The sequence below is a fragment of the Eschrichtius robustus genome, chromosome 2, assembly GCF_028021215.1.
Source record: "Eschrichtius robustus isolate mEscRob2 chromosome 2, mEscRob2.pri, whole genome shotgun sequence".
Taxonomy (NCBI): domain Eukaryota; kingdom Metazoa; phylum Chordata; class Mammalia; order Artiodactyla; family Eschrichtiidae; genus Eschrichtius; species Eschrichtius robustus.
Genome location: NC_090825.1, coordinates 107207245 through 107227892, shown reverse-complemented (window position 1 = coordinate 107227892; position 20648 = coordinate 107207245). Strand labels below are relative to the sequence as shown.

The 20648-nt window shown below is 40.4% G+C and overlaps 1 protein-coding gene across 2 annotated transcripts; it reads right to left on the bottom strand.

Annotated features, from left to right (window-relative positions):
- Positions 1-2451: 2451 nt before the first annotated feature.
- Positions 2452-20207, bottom strand: ISOC1 (isochorismatase domain containing 1). 2 transcript variants are annotated; one of them, XM_068535804.1, is made up of 5 exons: positions 19875-20207; positions 10225-10344; positions 9922-10125; positions 8168-8284; positions 2452-2698 (listed from the first exon to the last, which is right to left on the bottom strand). In XM_068535804.1, exons 1-5 carry the CDS (start codon positions 20148-20150, stop codon positions 2552-2554), a joined length of 864 nt encoding a protein of 287 aa, XP_068391905.1. In that variant the 5' UTR covers positions 20151-20207; the 3' UTR covers positions 2452-2551. The 2 variants fall into 2 exon arrangements, with proteins under 2 accessions (XP_068391905.1, XP_068391904.1); XM_068535803.1 differs by having other exon boundaries at positions 19848-20201.
- Between the last annotated feature and the right edge of the window lie 441 nt (positions 20208-20648).

Genomic DNA, 20648 nt, shown 5'->3' with positions numbered 1-20648 from the left:
AGCTGAAATGGACCTCTGAGATCATGATCTTTAAAGTTCCACCCAGATCTAAAGTCATATTTACCCAAATATCAACTTTTAAAAAGAGAAAATATTCTTCCTAATTAGATAAATGTGGTAACTAAATGGATGTTACAGGGTATTTGGTTTCCTGGTTAGAATAAGTTATCACTTTTAATACTTTTAATTTTAGATAAAGTTTCTGCATATGTTTTAGCATTTCAATAAATGATATGTCTTGATCCTGTTTCTAACCCCCTTGCAATTCAAGACACTGGACTATTCTTTTGCTTATGTTCTCAAGGTCTTTATTTACATCAGTTAAAAGAATTTTGTTACCCTACAAAATTGTAGACACTTCCAATTCAAAGAATAATGTATTAAAATCAATTCAGGTTTCCTATAATAAGGCCTTGTCACCTTGCTTGCATGATCTGCAAGAAAGAAGGGAGAACGCAGAATTCACAAGTATATTACTCTAAACTTTGTTGTACTGACATTCCTGAACCTTTGACATAATTCAATTCACTTTTACTGAAAGGTTATGATATATCTGATTTTGTACCAGACCCTAAGCTACCTTGGGGCATCTTTCTATCCTCAGCACATGTTTAGAACTTAGCAGGTTCTCAAAATGAGTTTCCAGAATGAGTATAGAATAAATGCACAGGTCCTGCTTTCAAGGAGCTTAGAATCTAGTGGGAAAGACAGATTTTGGCCCAGTGAAACCCATTTCAGGTTTCTAACCTACTGAACTGGAAGATAATAAATTTGCATTGTTTTAAACCTTAAAGTTTGTGGTAATTTAATATGGTAGCCACAGGAAACTGACTCAAGTTCACAGAATTGTTTCAGCTGTGAAAAGGCTTCATTGGGGTGGTGTTTCATGAGAGGAAGGGCCAGGACTCAGTGGAGGAAAACAGGTGATGTTGGTTAAATCCTTGCTACTCATAAAGTATGGCTGGTCTCTTCTGAGCAGGGCTGGTAGAAACTGGCTTTTTTTTTTTTTTTTTTTGGAAATGCAAAATGTCAGGCACAGAAGCCAGACCTATTGAACCAGTCAGCATTTTAACAAGATCCCCGGGTGACTTGTATTCATATTAGACTTTGAGAAGCACTAGGTTAAATTTATTAAAAACTATTTTAAAATGTGTAGAAATCTTTGATTCTTCTTTTTGGACACACAAGTTTGCTGGAAAAAAAATTTAAACATAACCCTAAGAAGAATGCTACATTGCTGTTCGTTACACTGACCAGAAAAAAAAAAAATTTCTACTGCTCTTAAATAAGAAGGCCCTTCAATAAAATCCATTTACCCCCATGGACAAAACATTTTCCTTCTTCAAAAATTTCCATGAGTTGAAAGATTACAAATGTCAAAAATTTTATACCTTTAAATAAATATTCGAATCCCTGGAAGAGTACTCAAAGAGCCATGCTGTGGCGAACAAAAGCACTTCATTCACATAATACGTTTTCTCTAATTACTTTAATATAAAAGACACCAATGTTTCATATTTCACATAATATTTTTTAAAAAGTTTTAATACCCTATAATAAGTATTAAATGAAAATAAATTTATTGAATGGTAGTAATGACTGCAAAAGTAATACTACCAAATCATTACTGAGGCCTTTTGCATTAACAGTAATTGGAAGGTAGGTGGAAAAAATTTCAAACAAGAATATGGATGTTTTAAAACTACATTTTATCCAGCCTTTATCTTTTTGCTAAATCTTGTGCATATTAGAAGATGTATTCAAGATGGTTATAAAGCTATTCAGCTAAAGTAATATTTCAAAGATCTTAAAACAGCCCTCCACTAATGATACGGTGTTGCAAATCCTCTCATCTGTTTACAAAATTAAAACAAGCAATGAGCGAATGAGTCTTTCTGGGTAAAAGATTCAGTTAAAAAAGAGAACATTAACAGAGAATTAGTGATGGTGAGCAGAATAAGAAAATTAGCATAATTAAGAAAGATATGTAATTATTTAACATAACTTTGTCTGGTTAAACCAGTGCAACATAATAAATAACTTGACTGCATTGTGAGCGAAAGGGGTAACACGATCCAGAATCCTGTTTTTAAATTCTCGTTTAATAATCCTATTTCAATCAACCTGTAAAGTAAAAGCACTGAATCCACGTTAACATTATAACATACATCTTACAATAATACAAAAGTCAAACTATTACTGGTACATCTTTGTCTTTAACTGTGCACAATTTAAGAAAACTTCACAAGAGTGTGCACTTTTGAAAGTATGATCAGTGTATATGGTATAGAGAAAACAGGAACCTCCATTATAATTTTTTAATAAATAAAAGCACATTAACATAAAAAGAAGGTAAGCAGCACCTGAAGCCTTTGACATTTCTAACTAAATGCTGGTACCCAAACGGTCTAATTGGTTAAGTTTTACTAAGAGGCGCAAAAAAGGAGCCAATTTTTGACTTAACATTTTAATTCTACTAGAGACATGAGCTTGTCTGGGCTTACAGTCCTGTCCACCTGATGGTGGGTAACATACCAGTTCTTCACATGTCTTATACTTTGGAAAGCAGACCGGACTCTGGAGCACTCGCCTTAATTAGATTCTGAATTTCCTTGAATTTTGGATGGTCTTTATCAGCCACCAGCTGTAGCAGAACAGCTTCACTTGTAGTCACTATGATCCCAGTTCGAGCAAGACGCTTTAAAAAAAAAAAAAGACAAATCAAGAAATTAAGCATGAGAATGAACACTACGTTAAAACAGCAAAAAGCACGCCAGGACACAATGATTAGTGTCCTCTATCAAAACCATGGCCCTTAGCCATACCATCAAATTCAGAGATGAGGAGAGATTTCAAACTAGCCACACCACAAACCCTTTATGATGGTTCTCAATATTAGTAATAAGGACTAGAAACAAGTAAAAGAAAATAGGCAGCCAATATTCTCACTTATATGCACCAGGGACAGAGGGAAATCAAGGCTAAGGACTGTAAAACAATGATTCTTAATTTCTTTTTTTCCTCTCTCCAAATATCTGACATCAAACTGCATGCCCTTCCCATAAGTAAGAAATGCTGGTGGTGGTAGAAGAGCCTCATGTGAGGTTTAAGAATGTGCCCCTGGATGACAAGAGAACCACTACCATTGCCACCATTGTAAGCTTTTTAGAATCATAAACAGGAGTATAAAATTTAAGGTTGTATAGAGTTTCACTGACAGGTGAAAGAAGATCCTTGCCAAACTGTTCCAGTGGAGTCATAATGAAGATCTAAGGACAGAAATCTCAAGGAGGGGGAGGAGGGAAAGGGAAGGAGGAGGGCAAAGAAGAGAAAGTGGAGAAAAGGGTGGGAGAGGGGAATGGGAGGAGAATTCTAGAGCAGAGATCCATTTTCTGGATGTATTTATCAGAAACCTTAGGGAAAAAAACAGACCAACTGTTTGTTACCCCAAGCAACATTCACTGTAAGAGCCTTAGAAGACGAGGTGGTTAGACACGATTCCTATGCAAGTTAGAGGAAAAGACGTGGATCAGTGTCTCGTCATAAAGGGAGTCACCTGAATAAACAGGACATCCCAATTGCGCCAAAGTAAACCCTGCAAATGGCTGCAGATCCACAGACCCAACCTTCCCACTGGCAGACTCTTCCTTTTTATCCCCAAGGATGCGGAAGGGAGTGTAAGCCATAGCCTACTTATCAGATAGCAAGCTTGGACCTCAAACACCAGCACAGGAGTGTGCAGAGCAGGCTGACCACAGCTCTGGAGAAATGAAAAAACAGCAGAGGGTTACACAGGAAAGAGGAAGAAATAAGTGAGGCTGCTAGTGTCCTTTACGTTGGGACAAATCCCAGAGGCTGAGTCATCACTGAGTTCTTTAAAGACTTCTGGAGACTAATTTCCTCCTGCTTGCTTTTCAGTCAACTCCTGACTATCATATCAAACCCTCAGAAATCTCAAAGGACTGTGTGCTTGCTTCAGACAGCAGGGTGGGGAATAAGACTAGCTGCAGCTCGGTGCCGTGAATGTCCAGCCATCCAAACGCAGCTCTCTCCCTGGCTGCCCTGCCTTCCTTACTGCCCCCTGTTGAATCAATGGACTTTCAGTCAGTCAGTCTGAATCTGAATCATACTTTCAATGTCTGTGAAAGTGCCTTCTATATTCCGAAGTGCAAACAAAGGTCAGTTCTCAGTAATCTTTCTAGTGCCTTCATGAGGCAGGAAGGACAGAAAACTGTTTCCAGGTCTGAGGAAGAAATGTGATGACCCAGGAAGAAGGCAGCTTTTTTCCACAGTGCTCTCCTGACCAGACTAGAGCAGCACCGGATCCACCCTAAGCCAACAACCCTCAGGGATGCTATGAGTCCGTACACCGTGGCAGGGGCAAGCTGGGACACTAGAGGCACACAAAAAAACACCTTAGTAAACAGAAACTTACATAAAATTATTTAACTTCAAGACTGAGATATGCCCAATATTGATTGCATTCGAAAGTAATCAAGCCAAGAACCTGTGTTAGGGGAAGGCGTGGCTCACGCCTTTGCTACGAATGCGAAGTCTTTAGATCAGACTAACAGATCTTCCCACGGTGCCTTCCCAGCCCCAACCTAGAAGGGTACCTGAGCAGAAAGAGAACAGCGGCACTTTTTCCAGACACCGGCAGGTTCCTGCCCACCACCTTGAGCTATGAGGACACCTACAACACTGGTCCCACACTCACTTTATCTCCTGGCTTTAGAAGCGGCAATTAAAACTCCAGCTGTTTAATGCAAATGGGTACATGGCTTAATAGGCTTCCTGAGTTCTTCCCTTACACTTGCAAAACCAGTCCAACTAGGCCGAAGGAAAGGAAAGGTTACTCTGACCCACAAACCTAAAAATGCAATAACACAAAGCCGAGACAGCCTCAGAGAGGGTGGGGGAAAAAAAAGACTAAACCCACTAAATTCCCAAGCAACACTAACAACTCCCCAGAAGTACAAGGACATCAAGTTCAAGAGACGGCTTTATTCTATTTTGTCTCACATTTACTCTACAATTGTAAGTTGAAAGAAAAATGCCTGACAGACGGTAGGTGCTCAAAAAATTTTGTGGAATAAAGCACACACCACAGATCCTGGCAGAGAAGTTTTAATAACGGTAACTATAAATCTTACTAGTACAATGGTCTTAACAGGCAATATGGGGAGTCTCAGGAATGACCTTAAGTAGTTGTGTTCTCAAGGGAAAAAGAAGAAGGGGAGCGGACCAGATCCCTATTTCACTTTCACAGTCACAGAAGAAAAAAGGAAACTTAACATTTCTCCCAAGGACTGAGGGACTAAAACACCTCCATAGCAAATTAAGACTAGGAGGAAAAATCTAAAATGTGGCACACATCTTCCCCCATCACCACCTGACCTGCTTCTTCTCTCCCTTTCAACCTCACTGTAAGCCAAGGCAATGCTGGCTGCTCCAGGCTCCTCCAAATCCACCCCAGACCATACTCCTTCCTTCCCTCCTCAGAACTTCTCAGGACTAGGCCCTTCTGGGTCTTGGAAGCTGATATATGCTTATACATTTCTGACCGGATGAACCTCATGAAGACAACAAAAACAAATAATAGCTACAGTAAAAATAAAAGCAACAGCTAACATTTGAGTGTTTACCATATCAGACACTGTACTAAGTGCTATCAATGCATTATTTCATTTAATCTTCACAAAAATCCTCCCACGTAATGACTGTTATTTCTATTTCACAGTCGACAAAAAATTAATCCGTCAATCTAAGGAAGAAACAGATGAACCTATTTGCAAGGCAGGAACAGAGACACAGACTTAGAGAACGGACATGTGGACACGGGGGGAAGGTGAGGGTGGGATGAATTGGGAGATTAGGATTGATATATATACACTACCGTGCATAAAACAGACAGCTAGCAGGAACATGCTATAAAGCACAGGAAGCTCAGCTTGGTGCTTTGTGACGACCTAGATGGGTGGGAGGGAGGTCCAAGAGGGAGGGGACATAGGTATACATATAGCTGACTCACTTCATTGTACAGCAGAAACTAACACAACATTGTAAAGCGATTATACTCCAATAAAAAAAAAAGGAAGAAATGGAAAATTTTATTCAAGCCAAAGTGAGGATTATAACCTGGGAACAGCCCCTCGGAAAGCTCTGAGAACTGGTCCACCCACCGGAAGTCAAAGCACAGTTACATAAGTTGAGACAGAGGGCTGTACATTAAATGACCTATTATTGACAGTTTACATAATCCAGATCTAAGTGCCACTGTGGTGGGTCATGTGACCCCTTAGAAGATCAAGAAGGAATGTTATCTTTTAAGGGGTTGTCTGCTCTTCATGGTTGAGCAGGTATTTCTGCTGATGGGAGGTTCGGTCCATGCATACTTTACATACACAATGCACAGTAGGGAGGAGAGAGGAGGCCAAAGGGCAAAGAAAATTTTTTCGTGTTTAAATTTTTCTTGTCTTGCCATAAAAATATGAATTTTATTTCACATCACCAATGAGAAATCTGAGGCAAAGATATTAGGTAATTTGTCCAAGGACACAAATTTACAAAATGCCAGAACCTGAATTCAAACCCGTATTATCCCCCCACTGTTTAGACTCCTCCTAATCAGTGAGATTACAGACCACCTCTAAAAGAATGAGGCTCAGATGGTAAACGGCTGTTTTTATTCTGAGTCTTGGTAGAACACAGAACTGCCAACAATCAAAATTTTCTGTAATAAATGGTATAATAAAGACGTCTAAAAAACTTGAATGTAGGACAAAAGTTCTTGAAATCTCTTTACAAGCAAGGAAAATTTTTGGTTTTGTATGTTCTTAGTTTTTCGCTTCCTTGGAAACACTTCAAGTTCTGGACCTCAGCGTTACCATAAAGGTATTCAAAGAAGAAAAGAGCTGCCTGCCGAGGTAGTACGGATCTGACAGTGGAAGTGTCTAAACTCAGATTACTAAGGAAATTTGAAAAGTGGAAACTAACTATGACTGTAAGAACAGCTTAAAGATCTCTGCTGAGAGGGGAAGAAGCAACACTTAGTATCTAACTAACCAGAGAACCCAGTAGTCCAAGTGGACTTGAAAATAGTTGAACAAAATAAATAAAACCATTTCCACCTATAATCGCAAAATAGGACTCACTGCTCAGGAATAAGAGAAGGGATGGCCAACCAGGGCCTTAAAACCACTGCTGCTACCAGCTACCTGCCTGCTTCTGCATCAGCCCTCCTCACTGACTTGAGTCTCCTTTCTTTCCTCTCTTTCTTATTTGCCCAGCTCACCACCCTAGGGAACATTTTAGGCTAGAGAGATGATTGAGCAATCCTACAGAGAAAGTGGCTCACAGGTCAGCTTATGCATGGAACACCGGAGGGTTTAAAAAAAAAAAAATCTACATCTCCCACTCTCAATAAAAATAATCAGTTAAAAACTCAGCAATTCAATCCAGATTGACATTACTTTAAAGCTATTATAGAATTAGAATTAAACATGAAAGAGAGAGAGATGCACAATGCGGAGTGAAGGCTTCAAAGGATTAATTGTGGGAGTTTGTTTTTCAACAGTCTCGGAATAGGCAATGCTTACGTAAGGCTACTGTTATGCAACACTGATGAAAGTCATCAACTCCCTGACTCTGAAGTACATCTTGACACTCCACGCAGAGAGCCATTAAACACTGTGTGTGAGTGGTGCCCACAGTCAGTGACACACCTCCTATTCCCAGAAATTCAAGTCTGAGGAAATCTAACACATGGCTGAACCAAGCTTCGGCCCACCATACCCTAGGTGTTGGCTAGACTCTGGCCGAGTTAAGCCTAGGTGAACTGTTTTTAATTTGCAAATCTTTCAGTAGTTCAGAGTAAGCTTACTGGAATACCTCTTAGTTCATGTGCAAAACTAGCAAAGTTACGACAGAAGATGTAAAGGAGCATTTGGCATCACTAGACATCTAGAAATAAAGACAGAAGATGTAAAACAGGATATGATGGTGAGACCTCAGGTTTGTCGTGTGTAGACCCCGGAAATCAGTCTGATTGTTGTCAGACCAAGCTCAAATTTAAGAGGTAGATCTTTCACTGCTGTTACATATTTAATACTCTCCAAATTTACTTGGAAGCCTTGGCTAATGATTTATTTTAAAGCAGGACAACTACCTCAAGAGCAAACATCCTGTCCATCATGCTTCTCGACGACGTGGCATCAGCGACAATATGAACCTCGATACCTCTGCCGACGAGCTCCAGAGCTGTCTGTTGGATGCACACGTGGGTCTAGTAGGAAAGTAAAAACCATATGTAATAACGTGGCAAACTACAAGTATTTTACAAATGTGCAGCAACACGGTAGAGCAGAAAGAGCACTACAGGTCTAATGGCCTTGTCCACATCTAGTTTTGCCTCCAACTCAGTAGTGATCTTGAGCATTAACAGCATTTCTGGCTTTGGCTGCCTCTTTGTTAAGTCAGGGACTGCATTACATCAATGTTCTTTGTACTGGGAACCTTGAACATATTCTTAGAGCTCTGTGAGCACTTTTTTTAAAGACTTTCATCTATGTCATCTGGACGACCTTCATACGGCTGACTACTACCACTCAGTTTTGATGCCACTCGCAGTTGGGTTTATTTCTGTATTCACACCAAGTGCCTAACACAAAGAACGCGTTTGCAGTACTGCCAATTGAGATAATGGTGGGAAAACTGAGTTGTTATAAGGCACCCAGTAGTAAAGGTAGGCCAAGTTAAAAATAACTTGTAGCACAGGCAAAAAATACCCAGTATACATCACCAGAAAACGAATTATACAGATTCCATCTTTGTAAGTATGAACTTGTAACAATTCATCAGCAGAGAATAAAGAGTAAAAACATGCTCCAACGATAAGTGGATTATATAACCAATGAAAGCAAATTTTAATAATGCCAACCAACCTTATCTTCATATGACAAGAGGGCTGTGAAGAATTATCAACTGACAACTCATTAAAATTAGCACTGGAGGACTGCTCAAAGATGACTTTGATTAGACATGAGGTCTAATCATGAACAAGCAAGAAAAGTGCAAAAGTCAGCATTTGGTGTGACATATTTATACAAATAGGCTTCCTTTATTTTATCATTCTTTAAGTCAAAATACAGAAATATTTAATATATACCTAAACCTGAGGCTACATCTTCTACTATCAAAACCTACTACTCTGAAACCTACTATCAAAACATCATGGATGTCTTAAGTTAATATTATTTGGATTTCACTGTTTTTATGGTTTTCGTAATTTTAAAATTTCAGTTCAAGAGGTGTTTAAAAGCTATGAATAAATACTTATATTCTGTTTCTACATGACAAAAAAAACAAACCAAACAAAAAATCATTTTAATCAGCATTAGGAATCCATGAGTATTTTTTTTTCCTTTAAAAAACTAGGTACACATGATTCAAATGTGAAGGACAACGAACTACATGACTTCTAAGGTTTTTCGAGAACAAAAACATGACCAAGGTGAGCTCCTATAACACATAAATAAACATACTGTCTTTGGTGAAAATGTGTTCCAAAAGTTGGGATTCAAAGTAAAGGCCCAAGAATCAATCAACCTAGATTCAAATGCAGCTTCATCTAACTTTAACTAACTCTATGACCTTGGGCAAGACACATAGCACCTGTGTTTGAGTTTTCTCACCTACAATATGAGACCAAAAGTACTTAGCTCAGAGGACTGCTGTGAGAGTTCAACAAATTAATATATATAAAGTGTTTAGATCAGTGCCATGCAAGTAGTCAACACTTAAAAAATGGTAGCTATTTTCTATCAGTTACCTACATGGTATTCTATATACAAAATTACATTCTGGAAACAACAAGTTTTCTACAAATGATATTGTGTCCAAAACAGAACAAGAGGTACTCACTTCTACTCCAAATAACACAACACTCCTGACTCCAGGAATCTCTGCTAATGCTGCTTCTACTTCTGGTAATACCATTGAAAACTTGGTCTTTGGAAGTACCAGTTTTACACCCGTTAAATCAATTTCTTGAACAGTGCTTCCAAGACCTTTAGGGTACTGTTCTGTTACAATAACTGGAATTCCTAAAATCCGGGCCCCTTGTAACTGGAGGAAAAACAAAACACAAAGGTAAGTAGCAATATACATATGTTTGCATACGAATCATGCTTTAGCAAATTGGAAAAAATGAACAAGCAAGCATACCAATCTCTGTCCCACACTAATAATATCTCCAAAATACTTGATGGCTGGTCTGAACCTTTCCTGCATATCACAGCAGAAAAACACAGTGCTTGAAGGTGTAAGATTTCCCAGGGTAGTGAGCTGAGGAAAAAAGAAAAAAAGAATGATTTAGCATTTGTTATACGATGACATTTATTTTCAGCTGGAGGTCAGTAAAGAGAGAAAAACATTCCTACTGTTTGACCCATTAAATCCATTTCTACAACTATTGTCTAAGAGAAATGATATGAATAACAGGAAAAAAAAATTATCCCCAAAGATGTCCACTGAATTGCTTTTAATAGTGAAAATTAGAAATAAACCAAGAACCAACAATACAAAAATGATTTCACAAATTTTAACACATTCACATGACAAACATTTTTTAGCCTATTAAAATAACATACGTGTATGTTTTCAAAAAATGTGCACCATCTAAGAAGAAATGCCATAATCTAATGTTAATTTTAAAAACAGAGCACAGTTCAATAGTATTTCAATAATGTAAAAATACGAATAAAAAGTAGAAGCAAATATATGAAAATATGAACACGTGGTTATATAGTTAGGGATGTTGATAACATTTTTTCTTAATACCTTTCTTTTATTTTTCAAATGCTATTTTAAAACATTTGCTAAATGTTATTTAAAAATATGTATTACTTTTATAATAAAAAAACAGTGAAAAACTTAAATCTGATGATGGCATTGCTTACAAGAACAAAGAATAACATTTAAATAATCTGTAGCAAAGATTATGGAACAAAAAACTAAAAAAACAGAAACAAATCTAGATATACTGCTATCATCAACACAGAAATATTAAGTTGGTATTCTCAAGAATAACTTCTTAGACTTCAAAAAAAATGCAATGAAATGATGCCAAGCACATCACCACTGTCAAATGGAAAGACATAAATTTGACATCTGAATTCTTACACATATTTATCACAATCGGGAAAGTCAATGAATTAAGATGAAAACTGGGTATTAGATTACCATGCTTTACATTAATCGCTGTAGTTGGTCTATTATAACAACTTGGGCCCAATATGGATCTACCAAAAAGTGAAAAATCACTGCTGAATACAAGAATTTAATTCTTAAAAGTCCACGGTACTTTTCTTTCTACCTTCTCAAATTAGAGAAAGCTCTGGAAAGGATGCAGTCTGATCATGAATGAACCCATGCCACTACTCTTACTAGGCACCCCGTAAGTCTCCCCTCTAATTAACCTAAACCACCCACAGACAATAATTACTCATAATTTTATAGAGGAACCTGAGTCCTGATTACATGGTGGTGGCTTCACCACCAGCCTAGCCCTACACTCTGCCTTAGTATCTGTGCACATGGCATACTCCCAAGAAACAATTACTACAAGAATTAAATGAATCATCAAAAGGAATCTTTTATCCTTAGCAGTATGACTGTTCTAGTCAGTTTGCACTTTTATTTATCTGTGTCCTGGTCTGAAGGACTCCCGGCACCTTAATCTCCCTCTGGTGTTAACTCTATAGGTGTGCACTGATTAACCATGTGCAGTCCAACACCAAGTTCATGTCAGAATGGGAGTGCCATCTTTAATTCTAACACTACGTGGAGGGTTTTCCTACTCTGCCAATAAAGTATGTTTAAATAAATATTCAAGCATCTTAAATTATATATGCCGTCTTTGGCTGCTTCCTTACTTAAATTTTTAATGCAAGTACCATGCTTCCATTTTGGTCATTATCAAAAGCAATGAGTCTGACGTATATGTAAGTACTTAGGGTACTTTGTTGAAAACCAGTCACTATGACCATGTATCTTAAATTCTCAGTAAACATTAAATCTTGGCTCAAAAGGCTTAAAATCCATATATATATATTCTTTTAGAAATTTGAACCAGGGGTCCCTAGTCATCCATAATGTGTTGAGGGGACACTATGAAAAGCAGTTTAGCTGTAACTGCCTTGTTTCAAGTTAACTGTAATGCAACTTAGCAATCTTGCCATTCTACCACATGGGAATACCAGCAAGCAGGCAAAATAAAACTCCCAGGCACTTGCCTAAGTATGCTGGATGGCCATGCACTAACACACAGCCTACACTTGCTTGGATCTCCAGCTTTCAGATCTTATCTCAGACTGTACTGACTAACTCTGTATACATTCCTAACAAGTTTGGTTGTCTGGATTATAAATTAACACAGGATTGGAAACAGCAAATCTGAAAGGAAACTGCTGAAGACAGGCAAACTGATAGCAGCAAGAAATGACAGCTGAGGAAGAAAAGATTCAAAATACAATAAAAGCAGATCAAAACTCAACTAGTTCTCAGTCTAGACTCCAATGAAGGAGTAACAAGCTGTATGTAAGTTATAAATTGGGACAAAATCATTTTATCACACTCATTAAGAAAATAAGTTACATAATATTTCAGGACTACCATATAAAATGGTCAACATATTGAAAATTGGGATATTTAAAGGAATAAAACCTTACCTACTCAGATATCCTAGAATATTCAGACTTGTGGTCTCCTAGGGTTCCTGTTACCTGGTGCTTCCCTATACCTCATTTCAGCTGTGAGGTACCTGTTCCAGGCAGGGGACCACATCAGACGTACGTCATATTAGACACAGATTAAGGAGGTCAGAAAATGCAGCCCTGAAATCCTTAGCACCCTGCAAATCCTTTCTAGTAGAGGAATTCATCATCTATAAACCTTCAGTTAAAGAAAGAAACCATAGAGATAAGTGGGCGAGGCATATTTTTATGCAGAGATGACTGGTTATAATTTCATGAAACAAAAATGCCTTAGATATTCTCCTCTCCAGGAGTTGACATCCTCTTGAATATGAGCTGCACTTAGTAATTTGCTTCTTCAGAGTATAGAGGGAGGGTAATGGTGAACAGGGCCTCAGCCAGGTGATCAAGATTGAGGTAATCCATGGTGACAGTATTCAGCTTTGATATGTGATGAGAATGACCTTCATGATCTTCCTCTCAAAATCTCACAACCCTGGTTGAAGCATGAGGAAAACATCAGATAAACCCAAAATGAGGTCATTCTACAAAAATATCTAATCAGTACTCCTTAAAACTGTCAAGGTCATTAAAAACAATGGAACTCTGAGAAACTGCCATAACCCAGAGGAGTCCAAGAAGACATGACAACTAAATGTAATTGGTATCCTGGATTGGATCCTGGGACAGAAAAAGGACATTAGGGAAAAGCTAGTGAAATCTGACTAAAGTGGTGCTCAGCTTATAGTAACGTACCAATGTTGATTCCTTAGCTGTGACAAATATGCCACAGTAATGTAAGATATTAGCAAGAAGGGAAACTAGGTCAGGTATACAGGAGCTCTCTGTACTATCCTTTGCAACTTTGTTGTAAATCAACACTATTCTAAAATTAAAAGTTTATGAAAGAAAAAAAAAAAAGGTCTCCCTATGCCATAGTAGTAGGGGGTAAAGATGCTACTTTATGAATAAACTCCATCTCTTACAAGACAGAAAAAGGAGGATTTGAGGCTACCAAAACAAAAAACAAACAAATAAAAAACTACTGAAAAACTCTAACCAAACCCCCTATCCACCCCAAATCCACATGAATTTCAGTAACTGTTGTTAAATTACACACTGACTCTATAATTCAGGGACTTCGTAACTTGACTCAGAAATTCCTCTTAAACCAAAACCTTGTACATAACTAAAAGTGCTGCTCATTGTCAAACATGTTGCAACTGCAAGATAGCAAATTAAAAGTGACCTTGACCAAGTGCCATCACGAGTAAAAGCGAAGCAATTACAGATCAACACATATTCAAGAGTAAGAAGAAATCACATATAAAAATAAATAATGTGTATATACATACACCTTCATATATTTATATACATAAATCCCTACACATATACATATACATAATAGATATATATTAAAATATACATATTTCAATACAAAAAGTTGATCACAACCAATGGCCTCCTCAAGCAACAGTTTAAGAGATAAATTTCAAGTATAAATTTTTTGTCCACTTTCTTAAGAACTGTCTTCGCTGGCATTCAACCTTAGATTTCATATTCAAAAGACTCCATCCCCAAGTCTCAATATTACCACGATCATAACAGTATTTACCCTCCTTCACTTCCACGTGTGCTCTGACCATTTTCTAACAATGGCTGCTACATCTGCAAGGAATCTGCTCCTCCCTTGCTCGGTTACTCAGGACAGGCACATACACAGTGGCTGGCCTTGCTTAGTGATACATGGTGCCCCACTTCTGTTCTCTCCATAAACGTAATGCACGGTGAGTTTTGTATGTTGAAGCGTGTGCTCCAAAATTCATATGTTGAATTCCTAACCACCAGTACTGTACCTCAGAAAGTGGCCTTATTTGGAAATAGTCACTGAAAACATAGTTAAGATGAAGTCATACTGGAGTAGAGTGGGTGCCTAATCTAACATGAGTGGCATCCTTATTAAAAGGGGAAATCTGGGCACAGAGAAGGCCATGTGAACATGAAGGGAGAGATCAAGGTGACGTGTCTACAAGCCACGCAATGCCAAAGACGCCCAACAAACCACCAAAAGCCAGGAGGGAGGCATGGAACGGCTTCTTCTTCACAGCCCTCAGAAGGAACCAAACCTGATCTAAAGCCTCCAGAATTATGAGAAAATAAATTTCTGTTGTATAAGCCACTCAGTCTGTAGTATTATACTTTGTTACAGCAGCAACCTAGCGAACGACTGCAGTGAGTAAACTGTATATCTTTAGGAATGATTAAAGTTTGGAATTGTAAATGTGATGTTTTCAAAATTTTGGTAGTCTATTACAGTCACAATATAGGCATGATGTGCTTGGGAGAGGGGTCTAGAAGGGGATGTGAGGTATTATTTCACTGAGAAGTGTTTCCAAGGAAACCTGATTACCACAGGTATAGTAAGGCTTTGTTCCAATACTGACTCAAAACAGAGGTCTGTGACATGACTCTCCCAGGTTACAAGAGTGCCTACATAGGACAGCCCAGGGGCATTAGAATCTGAGTCCAAATGTCAACTGCACTAATTTCAATTACATGAAATGCAGCAAATCATTAACATCTCCAAACAGCTGCTTCTTAATCTGTAACAAAGTAATAAAAATAGTATCTACCTCGTAGGGCTATTTCAAGGATTAAATCAGCTTCATGTAAATCAATCAATAAACGTATTAGGTTATTGTGTATCCCTCCTATAGGAAACATATGCTCTGAAGGTCAGCACATGTTAAAAATAGTTCTTCTGTAATGAGATTAAAATACCACCTACTACTAAAATCCCTTATGAAAAAATAAATACTGATATTGCCTAACTTATGTTAACATAGTCTACAGAATTAAGAAATGATTCATAAAGTGGATTTCTAAACGTCACCAAAAGACTGATAATTACATGATCTGCTCCTGGCAAAACGGTTTGGGGCTTTTTAATTCAGACTGCAAGAGAATACTTATTTCACTCTTATTTTACAACCTACTCACCTGCTGTAAACTCTAATGTCACTTACATTGAGGTTACAACTCCAGCGAGCTTTCTAACTGCCTAAGGGAAGCCAGACAACTACATCAATTTCAGTGTTAAGGACGATGGATTTCTTCAGATTGTACCTGAGGTTGGAGTGAAGGTGAGGCTGGCCAGATCCCAGGAACACAGTGATATCTGAATCTACTTTGGATTCCCCTTGGCAAACTAAATGAAAGAAAAAATTTCCAAACACAGTTTGGAAATTGTGTTTAGCTCCCACTCAAACACAGTTTATTTACAGGTAGCCTCTAATGTATCCACAAGAGGCAAAATGTGTACAGTGCTTTGGGCAGTAATCTGCAATGTTAAATTTTTAAAAACTGGGCAGGCAGACAATATCATACCCTCGGGATCCAGCTGTTTTCTCCAGTGCCCCTGACGCTGTGTGCCTCCCAAGATAGTTCCTGCCTGCTTCTCTAACTCAAGAGTTCCGAGCATTAGCTTGTCTACCTGCTCCTCCTACATGCTCCATAGTAAAGGTTCTGAAATCAAAAATCACCACCTTCCAACTAGCAAGCCCAAGGGAGACCCAAGTCCTTTCCCCTTTCTTTCCAAACCCTGCCTTCTCTCCCTTCCCACCATGTACTCTGGGGTCTCTTCTAGCTATAAAATGTCTACACCTCTGTTTAAAATAATCATAGTACTAATAAACTTCCAAGAAGTAAAACCTGGAGCAGAATCCCTTCCCAATTAACTACCTCAGGAAAAAGTCGAAATAACCTTGCCAGGGAACCCCTTATCTTCTGCCCACACAAAGCTGCCAGAGCCTTCCCTCCTACGTACCGTCTCGCTGGTGTCATTCTTACCATGTCCTTTTCTTCCTCTCTTCTACTTGGGCTCTGCCCTCCCCGGTGACAAGCTGGAAAAATACACTGGTAGTGGTAAGATATCAAATTTACATGAGTTTCCAGGGTTGAATTCTCCATTAGTTAAAACTTGGGATATACCTTGTGAAAAACTAACACTTATAAGTCATAAAAATGACCTGAATTCCCACTGTATAATCCTCTCATTTACATTTCTTCCCCTGCGTCTCAAAATTCCTTAGACTTCAAGCATTTTGACAAGGCTGAAGACATATAAACCGTGCTTGAAACATGAGCTGTCTTCAGCTACCTGAGCTGTCAGCAGACACTCGGTCACTTGGACAGAATATTTCAGAAAAGAAGACACTAAGAAGTTACCACAGCCTAACACTGGCAATGGGGGTCTTAAAGATCAATCCCCACAGAACCACTAACCAACCACCAGTGCAGACAGTGTGGCACAAGCAACCACTGTGTTTTACAAGGTCACTAGCAACGTCAGTCAGAACAAGCGTGAAAGCAAACTCGGACCCCTGTGTAAATTAAGAATACATTCTAGAATATATTGTGTTAGCCAGGGCCACAGAGGCTATAAGGCCTATTCTTGGAGAAATAATAAATGGCATTATTTAAGCTGTGGATTACATGTGGCCAAACATGCTCTTCATCTCTGCCTCTGGGAGAAGGGGCCTATCATCCCCAGAGCATGGCCTCACTGACAGGCCACCTTGAGTCTTGCTAAGTGACAGGCATCTGTTCCACAGAAACAATGAATAGCATCAAAACAAATGATGTTACAAGCTCAAGTCTGCGGCTTGTTTTCCATTCTGCTTGATACTTTCATTAAGCATGAAAAGAGAACATAAATGCTATGGCCAGCTGTAGGACCTTCACACACTTTGCCATGGAACCTCAGGCAATTTCCTACATGTTCTGCTCTTTGGTAAAATGGAGTTAGATTACTAGGTACGGAACAAGAATTGGGTCTTACCCATGTTTACATTCACTGGGCCAGGCACTTACAGCTGCCACTCAAATGTGGAGTGAACTCTAAGTTCTCGTCCAGCCATAAAATGTCCATGTCTCTAGGATTACACAGCCAGGTTCCAAAAAAATATAGTAAAATGGTCATGAAAAGAAGTATCTTCCCTTTTTATTCTGAGAATATCCATACACATACACACACACACACACATATATATCTCTCTTCATATAAATAGGTATCAGAATAAGTATATGGATATATATGGTATGTGTGTATATCCCTCCACATTATCTATTTTTAAGCTGGGGGAGGCACCTGGCTGAAGAAGTCAAGCTATTGTGATTACTAAAATGAAAGAATATAAAAATATTTTTAAATACTTTAAAATCTATAAAGTATCCTATAACAGATGCTTAAGAATTACTGGACTATTTAGTGGGAAAAAAAATAACATTTTTAAAAGCATGGGACAGAGTAATGCTATTATAATTATTATTTTAAACATCACCACAAAAAATTAACTATATTTTATCTCCAATACCAAGCAAAAGACTTCAAAAGCCACATGTGACCTGAATTATATAATGCCTTTTGAGAATGTACAAGACATTTCAGGTATATACATATATTTCATTAACTTCTAAACTGATAAGTTAAAAAGAGTTCTCAGATCCAGGCTTTAAATTTTTCAACATAAGAAATCCCATTGTTGGGGAAGGGGGAAGTCTTAAAGACTTGGGGAGGGTGCTAGTTTGGCATAACATCTTATTAGGTAACAGCCCACTCTCCCTCCCAACCACTACAGGAAATGCATCACAAAGAAGTCTGCATCCTCAGTAAAGCTCCAGATCTCTTCAGCTAGTATTTGGATTTTCCCCTTTATTAATGGATTTGTCAGAGGTGCATCCAGCTTCTTCCATATTTTGGCAGCAGTAATCTAAACAGACTGACAAGGAAGGCTGCAGAGAGGTGTCAGCCGTGAAAACTCTTGAAGGCATAAAAATGGGTGGTAGTAAACACCTACCAACCACAACTCTCCCAAGAGCAGGGCAAATTCTAGGGTATCAGACACCAACTGCCTCCCTTTTGGCTCTCCAAGGGTTGACCACAGAATCTCATAGCCTTTGCCCTCTGGTTAAAGTATCTGCTTTGGAAGCTTCTGGCCTTCCTTTGCTATCACTTGCTGGAGTAATAGCAAACAAGACCAATTCCACAGACAACTACAAGTGAAAAACAAACAAACAAACAAACAAACCACCAAAAACTACAGAATAGTCCTCAGAAAATTACACTTGAATATTAAAATGCCTTCTAATCCTGAATCCCACATTTCAGTTTGGTCTTCCAAAGAAATGGCTTACCGGTTTCTCAACCAAAAAAAATGGTGGTGGTGTAGTACCTAAAATACACCTTTTGTTCTTGCTTTTCAACAGGATAAATCTTCCGGTGAATCCTCTGAGCTGAGCATAAAAAGAACACAGGAGGCAGATCTGCGTAGTATTAGCGCACGGCTTTTTAAAAATATTAAAAAGGCATAAAATAATCCTCAGGTATGACAACTTTTTCAGCCAGCACGACCAGGAAAGAATGGTCTAGTTAAAGTTGGGTATTTAAGAAGGTGCTGCAGTGCTGAGTCAAACGACTTTTTCAAGGTAGGCAACGTATATATGTAATCAACAGATTCAGTTGACAGTTACTAGGAAGAGGCTAAACAAGGTTATTTCACTTAAGGTTAGGAAAGACTTAAGATCAAAGGAGCTGAAAACTGGGGAAGAGGATGGGTGAAAGGGTATGACTCCTGAAGTTTGTGTTTCCGCAAGTGGTAAACACAACTCCGGGAACAAACCCTAAGGCCAATACTCCGCACAATCTCTTTTCCCCGGTTCTGCATCACCCCAAATAAAAACACAGCTACTCTGCACAGCCCTTCGGTTACGCAGGAGGCTGGGACTCGCTCCCGGCACACAAAGCGGATGCCGGCGGCTGAGGACCACACACGTGGGGGCGTTCGCGCGCGCCGCCAATAGCCGGGAGGCCCACGCCCCGTCCTCGGCCGAGGACAGCCGCTGACCGTCACCTTCGGACAGGCGCCTTCGCTGGGCCATCCCGGAGGCTTCCGACAGCGGCACGGCCCTTCCCAGCGGGTGAGGCGCGCAGGGCCCGCCGCCGCGGGGCACCTGAGGAGCGCCGCGGGGACGGGGACGGGGACGCACGGGGACCGGGAGCTGCGGCTCGGCGCGCGGCCCTCCCGCGGGACCCACCTGGATCTGCAGCGGCACGAGGCGCACCTTGCAGCGCTCGCTCACCGCGAAGCCCTTGGGCAGGTCCACATACTGGCCCCACTCCTCCGCGAAGAGCTGCACCACGAATTTGCGGTGCATGTCGATCTGGTCGCCGTACAGACTGAGGAACTTCTGGATGAGCAGCTCGTAGCCCGCACCGTGCGGCACGGCTGCGGGCCGCGCGAAGACCGAGAAGCAGAAGAGCACGGGGACCGTGCCCGACGGCGCCCCCGCGCCACCGCCGCTGGGGAGCGCCGGGACCGCGGGCTCCGCCGCCGCCATGTTCCCCGAGCGTCTGCTAGCTCCGAAACCGCGAGGCGCAGACACCGCCGGCAACCGCGGCCCCGCCTCCCCGCGCCGCCTGTCGCCTGCTCTGGAAGGCGAGGGGGCGGGTCCTGGCGGCCGCGGCTCCCGCGCCCTCCTCCCTGCCCGGCGGAGGGCGGACCCTGCGGAGGGCCGACCCTGCGGAGGGCCGGGCTGTGGGGCCGGCGCTCCGGCGAGCGCCCCCTCCAACTTCCGGCGGCGCGCGGCCCCTCCGGCGGGCCGCGAGGGGCCGGTCGCCTCGCAGACCCTCGACCTGCCTAGGCTGCCCGGTGCTCTAGTCCTCAGAGGAGATCTGTGGCCCGCCTTCCACCCCGCTCCGCCCACCGTCGAGCGGTGTGCTCCGGAAGTTTGGGCCTGTGCTTGGGGACACGGGGCTGCCCGGCTAAAACTGCTGGGACGCGTTACCTGTCGGTCTTGTCCAGAGGCAAGCAGTCCTTGAGGACGGCGGCAGTAATC